Here is a 26,941-nt window from a genome sequence, read left to right as displayed (position 1 = left end):
GTCTATGACTGCTCTCTCTGTTTGCTCTGCTCTCTCTGCAGTCATAGACTACTCTCTCTGTTTTTAGGGCAGACAAGTGGAATAGGGTTTTTTTTATTTTTTTTATTTCTGTGATCACATGTTCTGAAGTTTATTAAGAACTCCAGTGTCCTTAATTAGAACAGGGAGACTTCTTAAAAACCACACTGGTTTCTTCACACAACTGCCATCCAACCATCATCTATGCTGCTTATCCATCACAGTTGCGGGGGGCCTAGGACCAATCCCAGCTCATATTGTGCGAGGGCAGGATTCCCCGTGTGAGCCAAAATGTAGAGAAAAACAGCCATTGACATTTAAGGGGAATTTAGAGTCGCCACTAAATCAAAAGGTGCATATCTTTGGACTGTGGGAGAAAGCTGGATAACCTGGAGGGAAGCCACAAACACACGGGGAGAACATGCATGCATGCAACATGCAAAAGGCCCCAGGCCCAGGGTTTTTTTCAAATATTTTGTTTCTGGTAACTGCTGTGATTCCTTTGATCTGACTGTAGCAGTTTGAGTCTCTGTGGAAATTCGTCCCAAAGCTAAATTTCAGAGTAAATATATGCAAAGTCCTCAATCATAAGGCAATCCTGTGTTTCGTTGACATCAAATTTCAATCAACTGTGACATCACCCATCGTTTGGAAGGTGCCATTAGGAGGCTTTCAGTTTGTCTTTATGTCTTTTTGTCTTTATCTGTCTTTATCTTTTTGATTTTGATTTTTTTCAAACAAAAGAAACCATATACAGAGAAAGTGGAGAGTAGGAGTGAGGGGTAGAACTGACCTGCTTTTTACTCTACCCTGACTGTGTTGTTCAGTTCGTCAATGGTCAGGGATTGAGTTTTGTTTGTGTTTTATTTTGAAAATCTTGTTCTTGTTCAGTTTCCCTCGTGCTGATTGCGTCCCCTGCCCTAATGTGTTTCACCTGTGTCTTGTCTAGTCACTGTATTTAAGTCCTGTTTTCTGTTTAGCCCATGTCAGATGCCTGTCTCTCTGCCTGCGGCTTTGTGTGTGTCTCCTGATCGTATGTTTGCTGTCCCTCAATGTATGTTGTCTGATTTGGTCTGCCTGGTTTCCTGACTCCTTCCTCTCTCTGCTTGTGTCTTTGCATGTCTCTGTGCCTGTGTCTACCTGTTGTCCCTTATCTCAGTTATTTTGTAGTTTTTCATTTTGTTCGTCACAGTGTCTGTTATTTTGTGGTTTTGGGTTTTGTTTTGTTTTGTTTTGTTTTTTTTTTTGTTCATTAAAAGTATTTATTTTGACCTCTACCTGGTTCTCGTGGCTCCTACTTTTGGGTCCTCATTCCGGCAGCACCTCCACCCTCAACATCATCCTGACACAATAACACAGTTGCTGTGACCCCCTAATAAATACCCTGTTTTATAGTGTACTTACCTCAAACTAAAAAAGATTAACATCAAAAACTAAAGACTTAGAACACAAACTAAATAAAGTGAGAGCCAAAGCTGATGAGTCCCTATGTTTTCTGCAGAGTCAGTAAAAGCCTGAAGGCAGCGGACACGTTCTTTGGCCAAAGTTACACAAATTGAATCCAGTTAAAATGTGAATGTCTTGACATCATCTGATCTACAGTTTACTGAAACACTGCTGTAATCAGCATAAATAGATCTCACTTTGCTCTCACCGCAGCCAGCTGTCCAAGTACAACTGCAGTGCATGTGCACACACACACACTTTTCTGTAAACTGATGTGGAGGAATCTGGGCTGTAAAAACAACCATAATGCACTTCAGCCGTGAGCCAGGCTGTTTGACTGAACACACCATGGCCAATCATTCAAACTAGCGTGACATAGAAATAGGCACTCGCTCTCACTCTAACTGTATGTGTGTGAAGCAGGGTGGAATATCACTCAGCAGTCCTGCTCAGTCAAACCTGATCATATTAGTGCAACAGCTGCTGCACAGTTTCACCCCCCAAAAAACCTAACAGCGCACTTTTTTTTATTCTTAAATTATCCTGGTAAGAATCAAACCCACAGCTCTGGCAGTTTGTACTTCGCTCAGATCACTCATGCCTCTCTGCATCTCAGTGTTCCAGCACCAGCTTATCACCCAGTCTGTCTTTATGGGACTCTGAGACAAAATATGTTAACCACAAAGTATGTTCCAGACCCGAATTTACCAAAAAATGTATGATCCTCTTGATTCAGCAGGTCTCCTCTGGTAAATGAAAATGGGAAAACATCTCAGACTGTACCGAATGAGACTTAGAATTATGTTGTAGTGTTTTAATCGTAAATTGGATTACTTTCGTTATGACCAAAATGTGTCTCAACCAATCCAAACTGTCAGGCTTGCATGGCTATGAGATTATGAAGCTTATGAACAGTAGACCAAATCTTCAACATCATCAAAATCATTGTGCAAACACAACACTATTTACAGACTGATTCATCTTGCATCTTCACCCCCCCCCCCCCCCAATGCCTGTCTCTCTCTCTCTCTCTCTCTCTCTCTCTCCCACTCTCAACCCAACCGGTCGAGGCAGATGGCCGCCCCCCCTGAGCCTGGTTCTGCTCGAGGTTTCTGCCTCTTAAAGGAAGTTTTTCCTTGCCACTGTTGCCAAGTGCTTGCTCATCGGGGGATCTGTTGGGTCTCTTTAAATAAATTTATAAAGAGTTTGGTCTAGACCTGCTCTATATGTAAAGTGCCTTGATGTAACTTTGTTATGATTTGGCGCTATACAAATAAATCTGATTTGATTTGATTTGCATGCATCATCACATATGACCTGGGGGTCATGGTCCCTCTATACTAGGGCTTTTGGGTAGCTGCTAAACTAGTTTAAGGTGCTTCCTCCAGGGGACCAAGGTAGGTGATTGGCATCTGTTTACCAGATGTAAGATCAGGGGATTTTTGTTGTAGTACACTTTTCCAACCAGACCACGCTAATTGTTGCCCCCTCCCTACCATCCTGTTGGCTTCTGCCTCTTCCACCCCTACTTGCCTTTCTGAAACAAGGTTTTGCCACTCCTTGTACTAGACATTCTAAAGCCATAACTAGCAAAGAGGCAGAATACCAGCTCAATGCTATGATGCTATGACATTCTGCTTGTTGACTTGAGGCAACTTTGTGTGGAAGGCTCCACTTCTGTGTTCACATCACCATTACTTCCTGTATCTTGCAGGCATTTCCCTTGCTCTATGCCAGGCTTACTTTTCCACTTTACATTTGATAATGAATTTCTATTTCCTTGGGTAGACAGCCTTGTGTGTGTCCAGGTGGTTCTAAACTCTCTCTGTCTCTCAGGGTCCCCTGATAATCACGTAGCACCGTTTACTGTTTAATTTTTTTAATTTTCTGTTTCTTATGTATTAAGAAAGAAACAGAGTGCATTAGAATATAGATAACATGATTTTGACTCCATTTACAAAAAAAGTGTGATTGACCTCATGAAACAGAATGAAACTACTTAAACTAGAAAAAGGACTGAATGCTGAATCTAGAAATGAACAGAAGTGGTGTCCTGGCTTTACTTTGGCTACAAAAAACCACACTCACTACATAGCCAAGAGGAGCAATTGGCAGGTTACCTGTTAAACTCATAGATGTCCTCTATGTTGCAGAAGAGGGTGCTGACCTCCTCTGGTTTCAGGGGCAGGTCTCCACAGTCGATGATACAGCCGAGATAGTCCTGCACACAAAAAAGATGTCATCAACATCAACAATGAAATATACAAAAAAAAAAAAAAAAAATTCACCACAGCTTTTGGTGAATGACTTCTTTCATTTTTTAACAGTGGCTTGGACAACGAGTAGGTTTACCAAAAACTGGTCACTTATTCTATGTCACGATTTTATTAGGTTGTTGTGCCAGTGCAGTTTGCATTGTCCTTTACAAAAATCCTGTCCTCATATTACAGCTGGTTTGATTGTGCACACTGTTCCTGGGGCTTTCCTGTTTGACATATGTTTGAGGGCTTCTTGTAGTTCCTCAAATAAAATAGGTGACTCCAGAGCCATTATTTGGTCTTGATTTAATTTTGGCAAGTCGACTGTGCACAGAACAGTTTCAATGCTGGATTGGGAAGGGTTAATCTAAGGAGAATGCGTTTTTTTATAGAATTCCCAAAAAATTTGATTAATTTCTTCTGGTTCCCGGGTTATTTTCCCAGTGAAGTTCTTTATTGATGATGTTGTTACTCTTTCTTTGTTCTGTTTTAGTTGGTTTGCTAGAAATTGGATGGATTTATTGCTATGTTTAAAGTTCTCCAAGCATAATCTCTGAGGCAGCTGAGCTGTCTCCAAAGTTTTAATTTTTATGTTTAATTCTGTTTGGAGAGCTTTCTCCTGTTTTCTCTTATATGAAAAATAAGATATTAACTCCCTCACAGTTAAATACCTGTAGCAATCAGCATTGCTGCAGTCTCCAGTTTGTAATGCCCAGTTCATTCATTTGCAGACTGCTCACACAGAAAGGGTACCTTGACTGAGTTCAGGTGGCACATCAATATTACTCTTGTATCATCTAAGTGGTGCCCTACCGGCTGTTTAATTTATTCTTCACTGGTCTAACATCCAACCATCGTCATTATGCTCATGACACTGACCACATCCTGCAGCTGCAGCTTCTGTCAACCCAATTCTGTTGCATTAGCAGGAACAATAGGGAGTTTTCAATTTATCTAAGACACCAAAAGTATTCGTAGTGAGATGGTAATAATAATATGCCTAACATCTTTATAAAATAAATCTGCAATCAACAGAAAATCCCTTTGGAAACCGGTCTGTAGTTGCAAGGCTAATCTGCCTCTAGAATAGCATGCACATACAGACGTTTAAATCAGGTTTAAGGCGATAAACTGGTAACCATGAGGTTGTTCTACATGGTTCATTTCTGTATATTTCTGAGTATTGTAAGATGGTTTCTCCTCTTTGTGTATCAATCCACAACAGCCCCCAGTAAATCTAATCTGGTTCAGATTACAGAGCCAGCTCTTTTTACCAGTTTGTCCAGATGTCTTGCATCTTTTTTTCCTGCTGCCTCTCTGGCAGACTGCAACATTGAACACTATAGTTGCAACCAAAGACTCGTAAATCATCTGTGGCATCTTTTTGCAAATCTCTATCTGACCCTCCTTAAAACAAAGAGGAAACCCTGCTCCATTCTGTAGAGGGCATCTGTGTTTCTTTACCAGTTGTACTCCCAGATATTTGTAGTTTGGCACTCTCTGATGTGAGGGAGCCTGAACTTTGACAAATCCACTATCATTTCATTTTTCTTTGAGTTATCAATAGAAGCCAGTTTTTGTGACTCCAATAACTTACAACTTTTATCAGATCCCTGGAGTCAGATTCCTGTACATCCATGACAAATTCCACAATAACAGTATCATCTGAGTATTTCTGGATGTGGCAGGCCTCAGAGTTGTAACAGAAGTCTTCCATATAAAGTGTGAACATGAATGGAGCAGGAACTGTCCTTTGTGGAGGCCTCATGCTGCTCATTACTGTCCCAGAGATGTAGTTTTCCAACCTGACAAACTATGGCCTTTTTGTCAGGTAATCTGTGATCCAGGTAACAGGTTAGGGGTCGACTCCCATTCCTTTGAGTCTGTCTCTGAGGGTGATGTGGAATATACAGTGGGGCAAAAAAGTATTTAGTCAGCCACTGATTGTGTGTTCTCTTGCGCAAGTTCTCTTACTTAGAAAGATGAGGTCTGTAATTGTCATCACAAGTACACTTCATCTATGAGAGACAAAATGGGAAAAAAAAACCAGGAAGTCAGATTGTGGGATTATTTATTTGTAAATTACGGTGGAAAAGAAGTATTTGGTCAATAACAAACATTCAACTCAGTACTTTGTAACATAACCTTGGTTGGCAATGACAGAGGTCAAAGGTTTCCTGTAAGTCTTCAGATTTGCACACACTGTAGCTGGTATTTTGGCCCATTCCTCCATGCAGATCTCCTCTAGAGCAATGATATTTTGGTGCTGTCACTGGACAACATGGACTTTCAACTCCCTCCACAAATTTTCTATGGGGTTGAGGTCTGGAGACTGATTAGGACACTCCAGGACCTTGAAATGCTTTTTTACAGAGCCACTCATTCGTTGCCCAAGCAGTGTGTTTGGGATCATTGTCTTGCTGGGAGACCTAGCCACGTTCCATTCTCAATGCTCCTCCTGATGGAAGGAGGTTTTGGCTAAAAATCTCTTCCCTACACACGGATCACTCATCCTGCCCCCTTTGCAGAAAAAAGCCCCAAAGCATGATGTTTCCACCCCCATGCTTCACAGTAGGTATGGTGTTCTTGGGATGCAACTCAGCTTTCTTCTTTCTCCAAACACAACGAGTTGAGTTTTTACCAAAAAGTTTTATTTTGGTTTCATCTGACTACATGATATTCTGCCAGTCTTCTTCTGGATCACCCATATGCTCTCTGGAAAACTTCAGACGGGCCTGGACATGACATGTTTAAGCAAGTGGAGGACAGAAGAGCTTCTTAAAGAAGAAGTTACATCTCTGTGAGAGCCAGAAATCTTGCTTTTTTGTGGGTGACCAAATACTTATTTTCCACCATAATCTACAAATAAATTTTTCTCATTTTGTCTCTCATTGTTGAAGTGCACCTATGATGAAAATTACAGACCTCTCTCATCTTTCTAAGTAGGAGAACTTGCACAATGAGTGGCTGACTAAATACAAAAATATTTTTTTTTGCCCCACTGTACTTGAAAAATCTAAGAACATAATTCTCACATAAATGCCAGGTTCTTCCAGATGACAGAGGTCACGGTGGAGCATGTAGAGGACAGCTTCATCAGGTCCAATGTGTTCTTGGTATGCAAACTGCAGTTTGGTGTGTCTTTGACCTCAAGTTTCAGGGCCAATGGTCTATTTCAGCCAGACAGTTTAATGGTACCGGTAGAATACATGCTGCTTCCACAGAGCTTGGACTCCCCCCCATGTTGAAGATCCTCTGGAGACATTCACATAGTTGGGCAACACAGTCTTTAAGCAGCCTTGGACACACAACATCTGGGTCAGCTGCCATCACAGGACACAGTCTCCCAAGTTCCAACCTCCCTCAGCCCTGTTACATTGATGCACAGTGGAGGATGCATAGAGGGCAGAGGGGATGGAGATGCACACAGATGGAGTAGAAGATGTAGCAGCAGTGGAAACAGACAGACATTGGATGGGTGTGGCTGCAGCACAAATAATAACTATATGACCCATTAATGTTTCTTGGCGCCGGTAATGGTGATTCCTTTGCACACCTCATAGATGTTGCTGTTTTGTAAGATCCTCCTTTTTTCCTTTCTATATTCTGCCTTTTTTCTCTCCTCTTCAACTCATGTTCCCCTTGTTTGAGTCATCAATGATGTCACATGGAAGATCAACATTTGCCTGGGGTGGGATGTAAAGTAGGGTTTTTATACAGTATGAGTAAATTCCCATCTCAGACCAACTGCCAATAGTTCAATGTCTGGACAGCATATCCTCTCTTTGACAGATATGAGTAGGTTAACACCCATTTAGGTTCAGTCCTCCACCTTTTATCTTTCCAGTAGCTTTGTCATCTCTTTCTGAACAAATTATAGTGAAGCCAGGTACATTCAGCCAGGTTTCAGTAAAGTCATTCATTCAAGATGTGCTCTAATCTTTACCAAAATCTCCAGTTTATCAATTTCTTTTGATAAACAGTTGACATTTCCCATGAATACTGAAGGAAGGAATGGTTTTGAATATCTATCTCCTGGCCTTCACTTTTCTACCTGCACAGCAATCTTAAAAAGGCTTCTCGATCTCAGCTGGGAATTCTTCAAATCAGTGCATGTGGCCAGGGGTGCTTTTGTGTGTGTGTGTGTGCTGGTATGTGTACGTGTTAAAGAGGCATGGGAGGCCTTGCCACAGTCATCTCCTTTTAAAGGCCAAAGAAAATCAGGAAACTGACACTTGAAAGTATGGAAGAAGAGGAGATGAGTGAAAAATGATAGCGCTCAACAGGAAGATGAAGACAGGAGGAATGAGGAAGAAACAGAGAAGAGAGGAGAGAGGGAGTGGGACAACATTCAATCCTTCATTTCAACTTGTTCGTTTGAAGCACCTGAAACTGTTGGCTAAGGATAAGCGTAAATATGGTAAAATTGTTATTCATGTCAGTAGCAACAAGTGTAATATTGCTAAAACGATGTCGGACACTGTACTTTTCTCCGGCCCCCTCCCCAATCGGACTAGTAATGACATGTACAGCTGCATGACGTCATTTCACCGCTGGCTGTCGAGGTGGTGTCCCGAAAACAACATGGGCTACATAGATAACTGGAAGTCTTTCTGGGAGAGACCTGGTCTAATTAGGAAAGATGGTGTCCATCCCACCATGGACGGGGCCACTCTCATTTCTAGGAATATGGCCAAGTTTATTAGAAAGCTAAAACCAAGACCAGAAACCTTGGAGTAATTTTTGACCAGGACATGTCCTTTGTCCCTCACATAAAACAAGTTAGTCAGGCAGCTTTCTTCCACCTGAGAAACATTAGGAAAATCAGAAACACCCTTTCTCAGGATGATGCAGAAAAACTAGTCCGTGCATTTGTAACTTCTAGGCTGGACTACTGTAACTCATTACTATCTGGATGTCCAAACAAATCTCTAAAAGGCCTTCAGTTGATTCAGAACACTGCTGCATGGATATTAACAGGAACTAGGAAGAGAGATCACATCTCTCCTGTGTTAGCTGCTCTTTATTGGCTGACAGTAAAATACAGAGTAGAATTTAAAATCTTTCTTTTAACATATAAAGCTCTTGATGGCCAAGCTCCATCATATCTCAGAGAGCTCATAGTTCCTTACTGTCCTAGCAGGCCACTCCACTCTCTAGATGGAGGTTTACTTGTGGTTCCTAGAGTCTCCAAGAGTAAATCTGGAGGCAGATCGTTCAGTTATCAGGCTCCTCTTCTATGGAACCAACTTCCAGTATCGGTCCGGGGGGCGGACTCTTTAGTAATTTTCAAGACCAGGCTTAAAACTTTCCTGTATGACAGAGCTTATAGTTAAAAAGTTAAAGTCCTCTACTCTTTAGCTATACTGCTATAGGCCGAGACTGCTGGGGGAAGGACTGAGCACCTCTCCCTCTCTCCCTGTCCTCATCCTGCAGGTGGTGAATCATCGCCATCCCATGTTACTGCAACGCCTGCTGCTCCCATATTTTTATGAACTTCATGCAGTATCATGTTCCTCCCTGCACCTGTTTTGAATATCCCCTTCTGCTCTCATTCTCTCCCTACTCTACCCAACTTTGGGGAGCAAAGCAAAGTTAAATGTTTGAATGAACATAAACTATGTGAACTACTATGAACTATGTGAGTTTAAGTGTGGAGAAATGATTGACTGAAAGCAAATGCACCTGATTGGCTGATGAATCTGTTATTCAGAAACATACATTTGATTGATAGTTTTATCAGCCAATGGTGACTTTGGCTGAACTGTGATGTCAGGGCAGTCTCAAAATGCAACGTACAGATTTCATAAATGCATATTCAGCAATTAGTATGCTCCGTGAATTTAGATTACAAGTATGCCTAAAAATTACATTCGTGAGTCCGTAATACAACTATGAAAGAAAGCATGTGCATTCGTCAAAAGTCCTGCGAGAGTTCACTCATTATGAGACTGGTCTGACTCCATAGATGGCCGCCCCCCCTGAACCTGGTTCTGCTCGAGTTTCTGCCTCTTAAACGAAGTTTTTCCTTGCCACTGTCACCAAGTGCTTGCTCATTGGGGGATCTGTTGGGTCTCTTTAAATTATTTTATAAAGAGTTTGGTCTAGACCTGCTCTATATGTAAAGTGCCTTGATGTAACTTTGTTATGATTTGACGCTAAAACCCTTTGACTCCTCCTTTTCTTGTTTCAAATCTCCTTTTAGTCTATTGGTCATACCCTTCTTGCTTTCTCTGCTTTTCCCCTCTTCATCTGTGTCTCACCCATGTTTCTATTTCTCCCACTCTACCCTCCTCTCCCCCTCAGTTTCCTGTCCCACTTGGCTGCAGGTCAGCAGCAGGATCTCTGCAGCATCAAATGTCTCATGTTGACTCCACTTTCTCTCAGAAAAATGATAAAAGTATTCCAATCAGAAATTATTCCACTTACTCCTGATTTGTTGAAGTAAAAATCAAGGCAAACAGCTGTAGAAACTAGATTTAATTGCTAGAGCAATTGAACCAGGTGCAGTGATCTCAACTCACTGGCAACAGAGTTTTACTTTTATGAGAAACTTATCTTAAAAACTGCAGAAAAATTTGTTTATGAGTCAAATCAGTGAGAGAAAGGAGCTCTCGCTCCCTCTTTTCTTCTGTCTGTGACTGCATCGTTATTATCACGCACACACACGCCTATTATGGTAGTAGTTGGTTCAGATTCCCAGTGAGCGTGACATCACGTAGCCTCAATGAAAACCAGACTTCAGCAAAATTCCAATAGAGAGAACAAACAGGACAACACACACACACACACACACACACACACACACACACACACACTTATCATCTAACAAACCTCCTTTACATCAGAGCAAAGGAATTCTGGAATTGTTGCTGTGACTCTCCAGCACATTTAAAAATGACAGAGGAACTAAAATCAATGCAAATTTGACCTGTGAGCTGGCCAATGAAATGGCCAATGATCAACCAAGTCTGCTTTTGCTGTTTTTAAAGTGAAACTACTCTGTTTCATTTGTCAGTTTTCTGACCTGGTCAAAAACATTAGGGAGCCAAGGTTGTTCCAAATGATTGAAATGAAAATAAAATAATGTTGACATACAGTGAGTGATGTCTTATTGTTTGTCTTGTCTCAGGATCAGATTCAGGAAATGTTACTGGCGGAAATTCACCCTGCTGACAAATAAATTTCTTACATAAGCACTGTTTTGAACAATCTGCAAACTATTCTCTAATGAACTGCTGACAGCAAGCAAACGCTGATGATTAGATAGGGACATTTAGATGAAAATAGAGGGACAGGAAGGAGACCCAGGAGAAGAAAGATATGTTGGTGAGAGAAGAGGCTTGAAGTTTGTCCTCTCTAGACAAAAAATCTGATAACCCTGACAAACATGATGACAGCACAGCCTTCTGCTTGTGTGCACATGCTTGTGTGGTAGAGGATAAAAACAGCAGTAAATTCTCTATTTTACTTTTTTAAAAGGATGTTTCACACTACAGTTGGAGTCAATGGTGTGAGGTTTACCTCACACTATCGTAACTTGAGTAGACAGCATGAACACAATCAAACTGTATTTGGAATAAACCCACCCACTCACACACAGAAAGCCTGGAGAGTTTCTGGTGCACCTGGACCAATGATAGATGAATCCCCCACAATGAAACAACTGAGCCAGCAAAAAGTAATTTTAAACCTGTGACTCAGATTTGCCACCAGGTGACTGGTGCAGTAGCAGCTTTCAGGACTGTGATCTTACCAGACATCCATCACACACTGTTCTGTTCTTTCTCCAGAGTGGTGTTGTATTGATAATTTAGTGTGAATAGTGCAAAGTGTTTAAAAGCCTTGGCTTTCTTAATGACACTGAATGAGACTTTCTTCCTGTAAGAAACAAGCCATAGGTCATAGGTGAGTAGGGCATTATGACCTCATAGTTTTTTGCTGCGAGGCAACAAGTTGTGGGGGGGGGTCTGCGTCTGTCCTCATAGTTCAAAACCACAAGGTATGTCAACTTTGATTCACTTTTGCAGCTAAACAGTATGTTATTTCAGCGCAGGTCTGACCACCACCAGCCCTCCCTGGAAGGTAGTTTGTTGATCTTTATTGAGTGAAATTACCTTTTTGATGCAGGAAGGGTAGAGGCATCCCCTTTACTCAAGAGAAAGTAGGAGATTTTGTTGTTTCCATTATCCATGTCAGTTCCACAAAGCTGACCATAATTCCTTTGTAACCTACAAAGGCTACAAAGATCGTCTCATCTTTAGGAGGTATTTGTATGTCTGTTTTTGTTGTTGTCGTTTAATGCAGGGTTGGTAGTTCTGGGTGGAAGACTGCTTAAATACTGTCTTCCTCATTTAGCCTGTTTCAAAGATGCGTTTTAAATAATAATTTGACATTGATTTAGATTCTCAGTAAAAATTATCATTCCGAAAAAAACCAGGACAAAAAACTAGTCTTTATTTTCTGTAATAACCCAGGACAATGGAGAAATTCCATTGTTGTTGTTGTTGTTGTTTTTTTTTTTATTTAAGAGAGTGATGAAAACTAGAGAGTTGGTCAACAAGGATTCTCTGAGACAGGGGCAGGAAAGGCTTTTTCATCATTCTCTCATCTGAGACTTACTGAATATTAACAGATGACAATATACACATCCAGGGTAAAAAGGAAAGACGTGGAGATAAGAAGGCTTTTGTGCCAGAAGGGATGAAGATATCAGATGAGAAGGGGGAAGAAGGATGTTGAGAATTGGAATTCTTCATTTAATCTTTGATCAAATGTGATTTCTGAGTGAGAGGCAAAGTGGTTAGCACTGTTGCCCCACGACAAGAAGTTTGCAGGTTCGATTCCCAGACTGTGGCCTTTCTGTGCCTTTCCCCATGCTCACATGGGCTTCCTCTGGGTATGCCGGTTCCCTCCCACCATTCAAAGACATCATGTTTAGGTTAATTGTCCCGTAAATTGTCCATAGGTGTGAGAGGTTGTTCGTCTCTGTCTCTGTATGTTGGCCCTGTGATGGACAGGTCACTGGGATCGGCTCTAGCAACCCCGCAATAAGCGGGATGAATGAATGAGGTGTGTTGGTTTACTATAGAAACTTCTAAATACTTGAGTATATGTACATGGAGGAGGTGTGTGTTGTGGAGGCCAGCTGTAGGTAAACTGGCCCAAAGGCATTCACACCTGGCCAGTAAATCCTGGCTGCAGTCAGTTCCTCCACAGTCACGCACGCACACACACACACACACACACACACACACAGCCCGTACTGTGCTGTGGTGTCTCAGCAACTAAAATACACAGCCATGGATATAGTAATAATAATTAAAAAAAACCCACACACAATCTGGTTACCCATCTAACTAAATATGCAAGCAGCACAGCGGCATAGCGGTTACAGCTGCCCCACAGCAAGAAGGGCTCTCTCCATGCTTGCATGGGTTGCATGTAGTTAGCTCAGTTACATGTAATACCATGGAAACCCAGGAAAGCTGTGACATCCACACAATGGCGGGTCATGCATCTCACACCATTTCACACTTACTTCGCAAAGCACTGCCTCTCACAAGTGTGTATCCAATCAAAGGACATGAACGTGTCACATTCATCGTGATGCCTAGCTGGCCCCAGTGTCACCCACTCAAAACTGATTGGTTATCGTAGCTGTATGTTTCTGTTCACTGAAAGTGTAAAGGCACTGAATTCTGAATCTGAATTGATTCTGAAGGCCATCGGGTAGATTTCTTGGAACCTGGCGACAGATGATAGTTGAAATATGATTGGATAGTCTATTGGATAGGTGAAGATACCACAGACCTGTTGAATAAAATCAGTGCAGTTCAAGATATCAACTAGGACTTTCTAGTGACTGTACACATTGAAGCTTCATACACAAACATTGATCATTCAGAAGGTTTGCGTGCTGTTAATCACTAACAGGCTGACAGAGATGAAAGAACGCCACCCACTGCCTTTCTAGTAGCTGACCGAATGGACACTTAAAAACCATGTATTTCTGTTTCAAGACAAGTTGGACACGCAATGGAAAGAGACCAGTATGGGCGCTAGTTTCACCCCAGAATAAGCATGTTTGTTTTTGGGACTTTGGGAATAAGAATACGTGAACAAGAGACTAGGAAATGTGCTTGCAGATAATTAAATAAAATAATAAAATTGTACTGCAGATTTATTGATGACATATTCCTTCTATTTAAAGCTAGTCAAGAGCAATCAGGGACTTCTAAAGCTATATTAACAACACTAATAATAATATAAAGTTATCTCCAGAAGACTGAAAAGAAAAATCTGTTTTCTAGATCTAACTATTTACAGAGATAATGACCTTAGCCTTCATACTACACTTCATAGGAGCCAACTGATTGTAACTCTCCGTTGCATGAGTCTTTCCACCAAAAGCACCTTAAAAACAACATTCCTGATGGTCAATTTCAGAGACTGAGGAGAATCTATGACAAAGATACTGATTTTAACTCCCAGTCTGCGTATGAGTAAACACAGAGAGGTCATACAAGAAATCTGTGATATCCTCTGCGCAGAAAAAAGCATTAGACATTGACCGTCTCCACCTCCTTCAATCCTCTAACAAGAAAAAGAAAACATCCTCTAATATTCCTTTTGTAATGTGTTACAGTACACAGACTTATCAAATTAAAAACATCTTTAAGTCTAACTGGGATATCCTAAGAAATGATCCAGCCTTAAAAGAGACCTTTCAAAATTTCCCTACCTTTAGCTATAAAAGGGCACCTAGCCTTAGAGATAAGCTTTCACATAGCTATTAACCTGCTAAAAAAGAAGGCAATTGGCTACAGCGACTAGAGGGGGCATATAAATGCCTACAAAGTTCATGTATCATTGCATCAATATATTATTATAGAAACACATTTGCAGACTTTAAGACAGTGTATATAAAATCAATCAATTTATAATCTGCAACACAACCTTTGTAGTATATAGTCTGTTTCTGTATTGGCCGTACAAAAAGGAGACTAAAATACAACGTGGCAGGACACAATTATGCCATCAGAATGAATAATACAGACTATCCCATGGTTTCCTATAGCCCTTTGTCTCCCTAAGGTCAAATAAATAATGTATATCTGCTTTATATATCTATATAGATCTATAGAGATCTTTTTATCTGTAACTATTGGATTAAACAAACGGTGCCATAATGACCTGAAATAGGAATGAGTAGCTCTACTTTGTACAGTACCGGCCAAAAGTTTGGACACACCTTTTCATTCAAATGAATACGAAAGTGTGTCCAAACTTTTGGCCGGAACGGTACATCTATATGGACTTCCTAGATGATATTAATTACTTGAACTTCATATATTTTGTCTTATAATGTTAAATTAAGAATGATATCTGTTTGTTATGTTAACATGAGTCTCTGAGTATATATTGGCTATGTATTGAGTGATGGAGTCGGCATTTATATTTGCATAGGTCTCTATAATCTACATTGATTATTTGTATCCAATACATTGGTTTCTAATGATTCTTTATGTTAGGAATAATGCTGCTTACTTTTATGTTCTGCATGTTCTTTATGTAATGTGTCAGGCAGGATAACTCTAAATCTACCCCTCTACCTGGAATAGTCAGAGCACTCGATGACCTTTCTTTCTTTCTGAAAAAAGTTTGCCAACTCCTGCCTTATAGAACATTTGAAATTATCATTAGAGAAAGGATATGTGGTTGTGGGCAGTCTTTCTGGACCTTAAAAAGGCAATTGACACATCAAATCATGATGTTCTATGTCATTAATCCTATCAATGCAACTTTTCAGTTTAAAACTTGTTTACAACTGGTTTAAATTAAAAATCCTACCTTCCACTTTATGTAAACTAAACTGTCATGATCTACTTCTCCTTTCAGGCTCACCTACCACCCAAAGCCAATGAGTTAAATCTAAAAATCAACAGACAACACTTTAAACAAGTCTCAGAGGTCAAATGCCCCAGCCTTATAATAGGCTCTCACCTAAAACAATAAAAATTGGTGACCAAAGGGGTGGAGCAAACTCATGCACATTCAGACTTATCCCAGATTGACTAATGGGAATTGCAGGGTGCCTCTATGTAAAACCTCAGGTTACATATTGAACTCTTTACATACAGAACTCAACTGGATTCTGTTTAACATGATCAATCGTGTGACACCTAAACTGACACAGTTTATGAAAATTAGTAAATCACGTAGTAATGTGTAATATTTATAAATGTATAAATATACATATAATAAATTACTTCATATGTTATGAGCCATTATCAGTGCTATTAGCTTATAGCACATGCTTTGCATGCAGATACTGTGGGTTCAAACCCCAGCTACAATACAAGCCAGTGGGCTTGTGCCAGTCCAAAGCCTGGATAAATGGAGAGGACTGTGGGAGGAAGGGCATTCAGCACAAAAACTCTATCCGAACTAATCATGCACATTCCAGAGTTGGCTTGCTGTGACGACCCCAAATAGGGAAAGGGTTAGAAAAAAAAAATAAATCTGTGATTAATTGTGTTATTATAACAGTGTCTGTGCTATTTAGTGATCGATCTAACAGCATGACGCAGAAAAAATTGTGGAAAATTATGAGGTAGTTGTAAACCTAGTTATTTGTCAATTGAACTTTTGAACATTGAGGACATGATGTCCTGGAGCACATCCATATCAAGTCTAGGTTTTACCTCCACGATGCTCTTCAGGTCTCTGACGTAGGCTTGTTCAGTCTCTACAATCTCCATGACAACTCTCTCCACCCGTGACAGCTGCCTGGGCCTAGCCAATGTCGTCGGTGCCATTACAGTGGCAACATGACTGTCAGTAGGGTGTCCTCCTGTCGCCCTGGCAACACATATACCGCCACCTCCACCTGCCACAGTGCCTCCTCCTCCATGTGGTGTGACAAGGGGTGTGAGGTCGAGGCTGATGTCCGAGCCATTTCTCTTTGGTATCGAAGATGATGAGAATGATGAAGAGGAATTGTAGGTTGGCACAACGCCATATGGCAGTGAGGAAGACGAGGAAGAGGACGAGTGGGAAGCATCCTGCAGTGAGACTGAGGAGGCAGAAGATGAAAGGGAGGTGAGTCGCTCGCCATCTGAGCAGACAGTGTTGACAGAGGTGCAGGAGGAGGATGAGGCTCCACGGTCACCAGATGACATCATCCTACCCACAATCCCACTCAGGGATGAGACTGAGGAAGGACGTTTGGCAGCTGGGGAGACAAAACACAATTTAGTCCATCTGTAGATTTACTCATAAAATATGGAAAGAAGTCAGTTATCTCTAAACGTTCCACTTAGTAAATTGAAATTAATCTGTTAATTGTTATCCCAATAAAGAAAAACAATGATCAAATTCTACAAAAACAGAAATATATGGATAATTATTTCAGCGATATGTAACATTGCTGAAATGCCAGGGTTGAGATAAATGATGGGGGCAAAACTAATATAAAAGTAATTGTTGCATATTTTTGTTGGTATCCTTTTGGTACATTTGTTCACGTGCTGAACAGGTAAACCAGTGTAATGAAAGACCTATGTATTAATGATCCACTCATTAATGTTGGGTCACCCACATTGCTGAAGAGGTATTCAAGCTTAGACTGAGCTGATCCACCATCAGTGCTGCCTGACTGTATCCTTCACTCCCAGCGAATGAAAATTCACCCCAGTACCGTCAACATGAAGGACTAAATTAGCTAGAGACTGAGCCTGTTTTGTACCGGGCTGTAAAGCTGTTTATTTCTGCTGTAAAGTTGAATGTTTTAACATGGGAGTCTATGGGGACTGACTCACTGTTGGTCATTTGAGGAAACTAGTTTTTAGGACTTAAATGTTTGCTTGTTTTTTTGCCATTTGGTTTTGCACTATTTGTAAAAATGCTCCTTTCATTTGAGATGATTTTTGGGAGACTCAAGGACAATGATCACACATGGTGTGTATGAAAAGTTTATTAGTTTAGCTTCTTCTTAAGATAGACAGACTCTAGGAAGAAGCAGAGGAAGAAATCCAGGAAGAGGAACTGTATTTAAGTGGAGGGTGTGGCCTGTTTGAGCCTCTTTGAGCCAATGTCGTTAGTCCAGGTGAGTTGGCCCATATTGTTTTGATTATACGACTGTTCAGGTGAGTTTAGTTGCTGAATCTGCTAGTGTAGCTTGTATTGCCTCCACCTCCTGCACCCTCTATACTTTCATGATCCCTACCCAAACCAGGGTCTGTATCCCATCCCTACTTTTATCTCCACCTCTTCTATTTCTCCCCCCTACCTGAACCAGGGTCTGTATCCCCAACCCACTTTCACTGGTGCAGTTGGTGAGAGGTCAGAGTAGTTGACAGTCGTGCTGCTTGAGATAGTTGTCTTTGTGAGAGGAGTGGTGATGGCTGGCATTAGGGGGGGACTCTGGGACGCCAGTGTTCATGATCTAGCCTTCTGGAGGTGTTGTGGGCCTAACTAGGTTCCCACCTGATGACCCCAAAGACATGATAGCTATCACTGTTCACTGGGCTAGTTAGATATTATCTGTAGGACACATAGGTTTTTGTGTTTACTCCAAATATTATGCAAAAAAACATCTGAAATCACCAAGTACAAAATGAAGTGTTAGGCCAAGACTCTCAACCAAAAATAAAGTGCAACCTCAAAATACACCTAGTGGTGTTTATTGAAATATGCATTTTGGTGTATTTTGAAATACACCTAGTGGCGTATTTTGAGGCTACACCAAAATACACCAACTAGTACTAGGTACTGGATAGAGATAGACCAGTATGTTTTTTTCCAGGCGGATATTGATTATTAGTAGTCAAGGAGGCCGAAAACTGATATTTGGAGCTGATATTAATTTGCAGTAAAAGTAAAAAGTAAAGTAAAAGTAACTGATGCGGAAGATCCGGGTACCTTCATGCCCGCCTCCAACGCTGTATCCCTTTATGTTTATGCATCTATGTTAGAAACATGTGTCTGCTCTCTGGACCTTCTCCATTTGGCAAAACGTTTTCTCCTCTATGACTTGTGTGCACCGTGCGCACACAGCTTTCACAGCTGATTGGCTGTTGCCAATCTGGGTGTAGCCAATCAGATGGTGCTGTGGGTGGGACAATCCTGGAGACAGAGGTGTGGCTGCTTCAGAGCAAAATTAACGCAGTTTTAAATTGATCTCTTATCAGCCGTCGAATAAAAAAAAAAGGCTGATGCCGATATGTGTCAAAATGCTCATAATTTGTTGATACCTGGCCCATAAACAGCAAATAACAAAAACATGGTGTTGAACATAAAACCTGATTATGATAATATTACGCTGATGTTTGCAATGTTTTGTTTGATTCTTAAATATCTGGTGTGCATCTCACACACACACACACCCACAATATGTATGTAAATATGCTGCAAATATTACAGGATTGTGACTTATGTTTTGATGAATTATTCAGACAGTCACATGAGGATGATGATTTTGTTTGCTCTGCAGGAAGAAAAGATGGATGTTGTTAACCAGAGAAATAGTTCAAGTTCCACTTTAAAGTGAAAAGGTGACAAAACAGAGCCATAAACTGACCCCAGCGATGAAAAACAAGACAAGATTGTCCTCATTTATCTTTGCTAACATGCTCAACAGATTGATCAGCCAGTGTATGCTCCACTGAGTAGCCAATTCTCATGTCTCAAACTTTCATGCAAATATTTAATGACTGAAATGCAGTATGTTTGTTGCTCTGCTGATCAGCTGATTTACACACACACACACCTAAAGTATTTAGAATATAAAGAAATGTGCACTGTTAAATTATTTCTCAAAGCCTGCTGGTTTAACACAAACTCTGTCCATGTACGTGCATGCATGTCTTAAATCGTTACACACACATTGAAGTCTCTCTCAAAAGTCAGAACAGCATAATGTTACCTACCTGTTACCTGTGAATCACACCCTCACCCAGGCAACCTCTGCTCAATGGAGGAAGTAGCACCAAACTTAACATTATATACAGAGAGTACAGATATGGTGGGTAAAGCTGATGAACGTGAGAGTAAACAGGAAGTAAGAGTACAGAGTACAGCGTTGGATCACTACCAGCTGACACATCATTCTTCCCTTTTCTTACTTCCTCTGTTTACTGGTAAATTAGCAGCAAATTGTTAAATACAACACACTTTTTACATAGATATTTAACATTTTCTATATCAGCAGTAATGGCCATACTTTATACACACTATTATTGAACATAAAACTCTAAGACTGAAAAATTTAATTGTATCATTATATACTGCTTTAGTTTTAGATCGTGAGATGAGTATATCATCATCAGTATGACTGTGGTTAGCCTAGCTTAGTGTATAGACTGAAGGTGAAAGAGAGCAGCTTGAAAGGTTCTATGCAATACACATCTAATACCTCACACCCTATTTAGACTTACTCTCTTTACGCAGCTCAATAGTGTATTTACATTCATCACAACACAGACAACATTGTCATTATACCTCCTAACCACATCAGCTGTCCTGATACGAGGGCTGGGCAATTGATTCATCACCATCACCTTTTTGTGCCAAATTTTGCTTTCTTTGAAAAACTATGGCATGCACCATCTTAAGTAGTTTTGTCAGGAGTGACAACACAGCTCTCCCAAGCTCTTTGACTTATCTTGTGTATAACCAGAAAAACGACACATGGACACAATGCTCTATGATTTAAATCTGTTCTAAATCTTAAATCTAAGGCTTGTTATTTTTAAGTCCAAACTGTTCCACATGGCAGTAGTCTTGCAAACAACTGATCCATGAGAGCAGACCAGAGGAAGCAACTAAGCTTTCTCCAGAATTTTATTTCAACCACTCTAGGATCTGACATTGTCCAGTGGTCAGAAACCAAGATGTATTTTCTTGCTGCCTGGAGCTCACAGTCCCATGGAAGATCGCATCCAGGAACTTATGCTAATTGGTCTAATTGTTTTCAGAATTTTTTATATCATGTCTGAAAATCGATAGATGAAAATGTTTTTTTCTTTTTTGTAATTTATATCTTTTTTATTGTTAACTGCTGTTCAATCCATAGTCAAAAGACAAAAACTTAAATTAAATTAATGCTGTTTCCAAAGTGCATGAGTAATCCTGTTAAATTTTTATCCCAATATAAAAGTTATCTTGATTATTTTGACGACAAATCCAGCAGTTCTGTCTCTGCTCTGACACACCAATAATCCAGTAATACAGAGAATGCACCGATCTACTGCAGCATGGGCACTATTTGATACCTACTCAATTCACACTATAGAACCAGGGCCTGAGGCTTATACTAGGGGTTGTATGCGTTCATATTCTTAAACACTAAACACTAAAGTGACGAAAGTCAAGTCAGTGTTGACGAGTCACTGATGATGTCAAATAATTTTTAGTTTAATAAAAGCACAGGAGGGGGGATTGCTGGGATCTCTCTAGCAGCAGGGCATTTGGTGTTCACTAACTGCCACCATGGGGATTTAGGTTGTTCGTTTTAGGCTTTTCAGATTTGTGTACAGGTGTACGTACTTTTGTTGCAGACTTACATTTTGCAAGTGTCGCCTTCAGTTAAATATTTATCTTCTAAAAAAAGACTTTTATACAATTTTATATATTTTTTAAAAATTGTGAACCTATGGTAATGAGCAATGGGTCATGACCGAAAGAACAGGTCAAAGATACAACTGGCGGGAAAGAGTTTTCTCTGCAGGGTGCCTGGGTTCTCCCTCAGAGAAAGGGTGAGAAGCTCAGTCATCCGGGAGAGACTCAGAGTAGAGCTGCCGCTCCTTTGAGTGGAAAGGAGCCTCAGGATCCTCTGTTCAGAGTTACCCAAGGTTGCCAGGGAAGAGGAAGTCTGGGGCTGCCTGCTAAAGCTTCGGATAAGTGGCTGACGGATTGATGGATGGATGGATGGATGTGAAAGCCGGTAATCATTTCCACCAAAACAATAAGATACCTGCCCTGACTCAGTGATGGAGAAGTATTTGAACATCATTAGTGTTTGAATTCCAGACATCCTGATTGAAGGAATTTCCTCCATGCAGTTTGCACCCATTTTTTAAAGTTATTATTATTATTATTTTTTTTTATTTTAACATTTAAGTGTAGATTCAGTGTTTCTGCAGCTTTACAACAGATTTACAGGCCAGGAGCAGCTGGAAAAACTTGACAATAGTGTTGTAAAGCAGTTAACCTCATACATGTAGTATGTCCACATGGTGAGCGTTGGGTGGATATGAAGAAGTGATGTTTCATTTAGAAAGTCACCAACATATTTTCTGAGGAGGTTTTGTCTCTTCATAAATGTGAGTGAAAGATCAAACCCAATGACCCTGAACTGCTTCAACCTTATGTCACCAGGTCACATAAGCATAAGTCAAGGTACTTTATACGCTGAGGGAAGGTTGGGCTAGCAGACATTTTAGTCAAGAGTGGTAACCGGATATGCCGAACTAAAATATAAATATTACACTTTTGTTTTCATGAAATTAAAACAAAAGTATTTAGATTTGTAGGTACTGAACTATAGTATGAGTGGTGTGCTCTATATGTCAGCTTTTGGGAGCGGGAGTCAGTACTTATCTGGATACAAGTGCCAGCACAGAGGTCATCACTTTCTTTTTTATTTAGAAAAAGCACAAGAAAATTGTGCAACAAAAAAATGGACCAGATTCAGTGATTACCTTCCTAGCAACAAACTTTCGCCCTGCTCTGTGTTCCCTACAGATAATATCCAACTAGGCCAGTGAGCGGTGATAGCTATCATGTCTTTGGGGTCATCAGGTGGGAACCTCCTTTCACCGGTGTTTCGTCTAGTTAGGCCCACAACACCTCCAGAAGGCTAGACCGTGAACACTGGTGTCTCATAGTCACCCCCTAATGCCAGCCATCACCACTCCTCACACAAAGACAACTATCTCAAACAGCACGACTGTCAACTACTCTGACCTCTCACCAACTGCACCAGTGAAAGTGGGGTGGGAATACAGACCCTGGTTCAGGCAGGGGGGAGAAATAGAAGAGGTGGAGATAAAAGTAGGGATGGGATACAGGCCCTGGTTTGGGTAGGGGGCATGAAAGTATAGAGGGTGCAGGAGGTGGAGGCAATACAATCTACACTAGCAGATTCAGCAACTAAACTCACCTGAACAATCCAATATTTAAATAAAATCAACACACCAAGACAGGACGACTAACCGCAGAGGCTCAAACAGGCCACACCCTCCACTTAAATACACTTCCTCTTCCTGGATTTCTTCCTCTGCTTCTCCCTAGAGTCTGTCTAGCTTAAGAGCTCCCCCTGCTGGGCCCCAGGCTACTATTACTTCTTCTAACCCAAATCCACTGACTGGATCTTACTGCCTCATCTGACATTTCCTTCACTATTTTCCTCACCCTCTGTCTCCTTCCTCCTAACTCCTTCAACAAAGCAACAGCAGATCTTGCTTCCCTCCTTCCTGCACAAACTGTATTGCAACTCTCTTTGTCTTAGACCCTCCTAAAATTGCCTGCCTCCATATATCTTCAATGCCTGCAGCTAACCTTTTTAAAACCTGGTTATGTCGCCACGTATATCGGCCTTGTGAGAGACTAACCTTACAACCGGACAAGATGTGCTTTAAAGTTGCAGTACCTGAACACAACGAACATAGTGGGTCTCCATTTACCGAGAGTTTTAGGTTCTGGGGAATTGGCAATACATAATATGTTGTCCCTATCAAAAATCTAATCCTACTTTCCTCCATAATCCGCAGCTCTTTCCAACTAAGCTTTTTCTTCTCTACACCTTCCCAGTTCAACCACTTTCCCTGCTTAGCCTGAGCTACTGCCCTCGCACCTCTTAATATTTCCTCCTGTCTACGAACCTGCTCTACAACTAGCTTCCTCTTCTCTTTGGGACCTGCTCTACTCCACACCGGTTTGGACCAAGCCCCAAGCCTCCCCGGCCTATCTGTACATTACCCACAATCTCTGTATGCCTAAGAGCTGCTTTTGCTTCCTGCACTGCCATTCTTGGATTCCATTTTCTCCCCTTGGTTGGGTTTGGAACCACCTTACTAACTACCACATCTTTACTCCCAGATACCAGGAGCTCTCTCCTAACCTTAGTACATTTAAACTCCTCCACTAGACTAGATACTGGGAGCTGAAGTATACCTTTCCCATACCATGCCACAGTGCTTAAACATCTTGGAACACCGAGCCACTTCCTAATGTAAAAACTTACTAGTCTTTCCATTTTCTCTGCAGCAGCTATTGGAATCTCATATATGACAGTGGCCACATCAACCTGGGTAATAATCCAAACTGCAAACACCACAGCTTTATCTATTCTATCCAGTCCCTCAGCAACATCCTTCCTAAACTGCACTACCTGTCATGCAATTCTGCCTTGTACCACCTACCTAGGCTCTTTACTGGTTTTTCCCTAATTATTGGAATTGCCTCTTTATCTGTTACAAACTTTTGATCACTTAATCTTCCTCTACTTATTGAGATACATCTAGACTTACTAGGCTTGATTTTCATACTAGCCCACTTTAAGTTTTTACTAAATCTCTCAAGTACTCTTTTCATACATGGCACCGTTGTAGTTATCAATGTCATATCATCCATGTATGCCCTAATTGGTGTAAGGCAATTACAATTCCTACCTTCTGTACTGAAGTATCCATTAGGTTATTCCTTTCTAAATAACTACCTAGTCTCCGTGCAACTACACTGAAGAAAATCTTCCGCTCTACATTCAGGAGAGAGATCATATGGAACTCATTCAGCTCTGAAGACTCCTTCTCCTTTGGAATAAGAGCACCTCCTGCCCTACGCCATGCTCTGGGAATAGACTGTTTCTTCCAAACTATTCTTAATTGCCTCCACAAAAACTTTAGGATATCAGGTGCGCTTTTATAGATCCTGTACGGGACTCCATTTGGCCCTGGGGCCGAAGAAGCCTTCGCACGCCTGACTACCTCCTCTACCTCCTCCTTTTTACATATTCTTTCTTTTTTCTCTTTTTCCTAAGATGTTCGGCCCTTCTGAGTACAGCTAGCCTACTTCTCAACCCCTCTTGAAACACATTAATTCCTTCCCTCTCTTCCTCTGTAGCTCTTTTCCACTGCTTTCTTAATTGTCTTCTTTCCTTAACTAATTTCTCTTTGCCGTCTAGACTTAGCTACCTCCCATCTTCCCATCTTCTCTAATCTATCACTTGCGTCTCCTCCTAGTCTACTCAGAATTATAGACAAGTCCCTGTTGGCTGTCTCCCATTCCTTGCTACTATTTGCCCCCAGCCATTTAACTCTAGCTTTCTGCTCCATATGTCTCTCTCTGATTGGCCTGTTCACCTCAATATCAGCTGCATCCCTTCTTATAGCCCCCTCCTCCACCTCTGTGGCTGTGTTGTTGATATCCTTCGAACTGTGGTTTTCTACCTGTCGCTGGATTTCATCCAACTTACTCAATTGACTTCTTAAAAAGTTCTGATCGATGAACTATTTTGAGAAGTAGGGCCCACATAGACTTAAATACACTATAACTTTTTTCGAGAACCAGTGGAGTCGCCTTGTGGTGGTCATAAAATCGAAAGCAAGTTGAAGAGTGTTACATGCTAAATCTACTTGTCAAATCCAAAATTTACATCCACTTTTAAATAAAGTCTCTGATTGGGAGAGGAATCAGTATTGTGACCTTTACTGAGTGTGAAATAGCTTGATATTGGCAAGAGGTGGAACATGCTGTCGCACACAGGGACCCAAAGTATGTCAAATTATTATGTAATTGTTGATATTTTTTCACTAATAATAATAAAAAAAAATTTACACTAACAATGTCTAATAATACAATAAAAATAAGTGTGAATTGATGGGCAATGAGAACACATAGAGAACGCAAACAATAAAATATTTGTTTTGAGTGAGAAGGTCAAACCTCAACCATAAACAGATTTTTTTTTTTTTTTTTTTTTTTTTTTTTTTTAGAGTTTTAGATAAAATCTAAAACTCACACATGAAAGCACATGAAGACAGGACACTTTTCATTACAGTACAATGTACTGTCAATCACTGCTTTCATAGTAGAGGTGTAACACCATATCAATATCTATCTGACAGCAAGGGAGAAAAGTTAAATGTCATGATAAGATAAATATGAATATTCAGATTTAACTAAGTTGTTTTTGACAGATTTTTCCCAAATACAAACTGCCAAAATGATGCCTCACACACACTCACTGAGTAGCTAAAGCTATACCATTCTTTAGCCATGACATTCACATTTCTGTAACTTCTGAGTAGACATTATCGCAAATGCATGAGTCAGTGTGTGTACATGCATGTCTGTCTGCGTGTGTGTGTGTGTGTGTTTCTGCCATATCACTGGCTTCAGTCACATTTCCTGTCTTAAAAAAACATCTCTCTTTCTCTATAGTGCACAACACAGAAACTTTCAGTTTGTTCAATCTGGTGAGATTGTTAATATGATAATCCAAGACGAGGGTGGTCCACTGTAAACCAGACTGACTGTGGGATTTCAAAACTGAATTAGTTTAAATGACATAATTTAGCCCCAAAGAAGAGTCATGTCACTGTCATCGTCTCCTGGTGTCCACTTCATCCTTCTATCACCATGGAACACAAAACCTTTTCTCGAAATAAATATGGACATTGAGACAGATGTAATATTTTCACAACATGGATGCATGTTGGGTCATTAACCACTAATAAGACATGACTGTTTCAAAACCAAACCACTCTAACACAAGTTTTCTGGTTCACTTGCTTATTGTATATATATATATATTATTTCACTGGTCTGAAGAAAACACATCAATATAAACATTTAACAACTCTCACCACTGTTTCTGTATTAATCTGAACTCATTCAACAACAGACCAGCTGATCCCCGCTGATATCACTGGCCTTTTCTTTCTTTCACAATCACTCCCACTGTCTTTAATCAGGTCTGGCTCTTATCCAACAAAAAAACCCAAATGACTCAGTGTGTTATAAACAGTGCTGACATGGGTGAGTGCCGACCTCATCCTGAATTTATCGTATCAGCCAAGAGTAAAATGGAATGTTCACAAATGACCGCCCAAGAGAGTGTGAGAAGAGAAAAATGCAAAGAAAGAGAAAGAGGAAAATAAGATCTAAACTCTGTCGAATCAGACTTGGATACATCAGGAAAATCTGTCCATTCC

At 40.6% G+C, this 26,941-nt stretch overlaps 1 protein-coding gene across 6 annotated transcripts in view; it reads right to left on the bottom strand.

Moving 5' to 3' along the window:
- The window catches only part of plekhg2 (pleckstrin homology domain containing, family G (with RhoGef domain) member 2), a 104,755-nt gene that overhangs the window by 47,884 nt on the left and 29,930 nt on the right, over positions 1-26,941 (bottom strand). For 5 of the 6 annotated variants that reach the window (XM_029518492.1, XM_029518494.1, XM_029518493.1 and 2 more), the window contains 2 exons: positions 16,430-16,959; positions 3,585-3,685 (listed from right to left, as the gene is read on the bottom strand). In XM_029518492.1, coding sequence (XP_029374352.1) covers positions 3,585-3,685; positions 16,430-16,959 — 631 coding nt within the window. Of the gene's footprint in view, positions 1-3,584; positions 3,686-16,429; positions 16,960-19,654; positions 19,725-26,941 lie in introns of those variants that run through there. The other variant, XM_029518496.1, reaches the window with a different exon arrangement.

This window comes from Echeneis naucrates, chromosome 13, assembly GCF_900963305.1.
Source record: "Echeneis naucrates chromosome 13, fEcheNa1.1, whole genome shotgun sequence".
Taxonomy (NCBI): domain Eukaryota; kingdom Metazoa; phylum Chordata; class Actinopteri; order Carangiformes; family Echeneidae; genus Echeneis; species Echeneis naucrates.
This window is presented reverse-complemented; position numbering and strand designations above follow the sequence as displayed.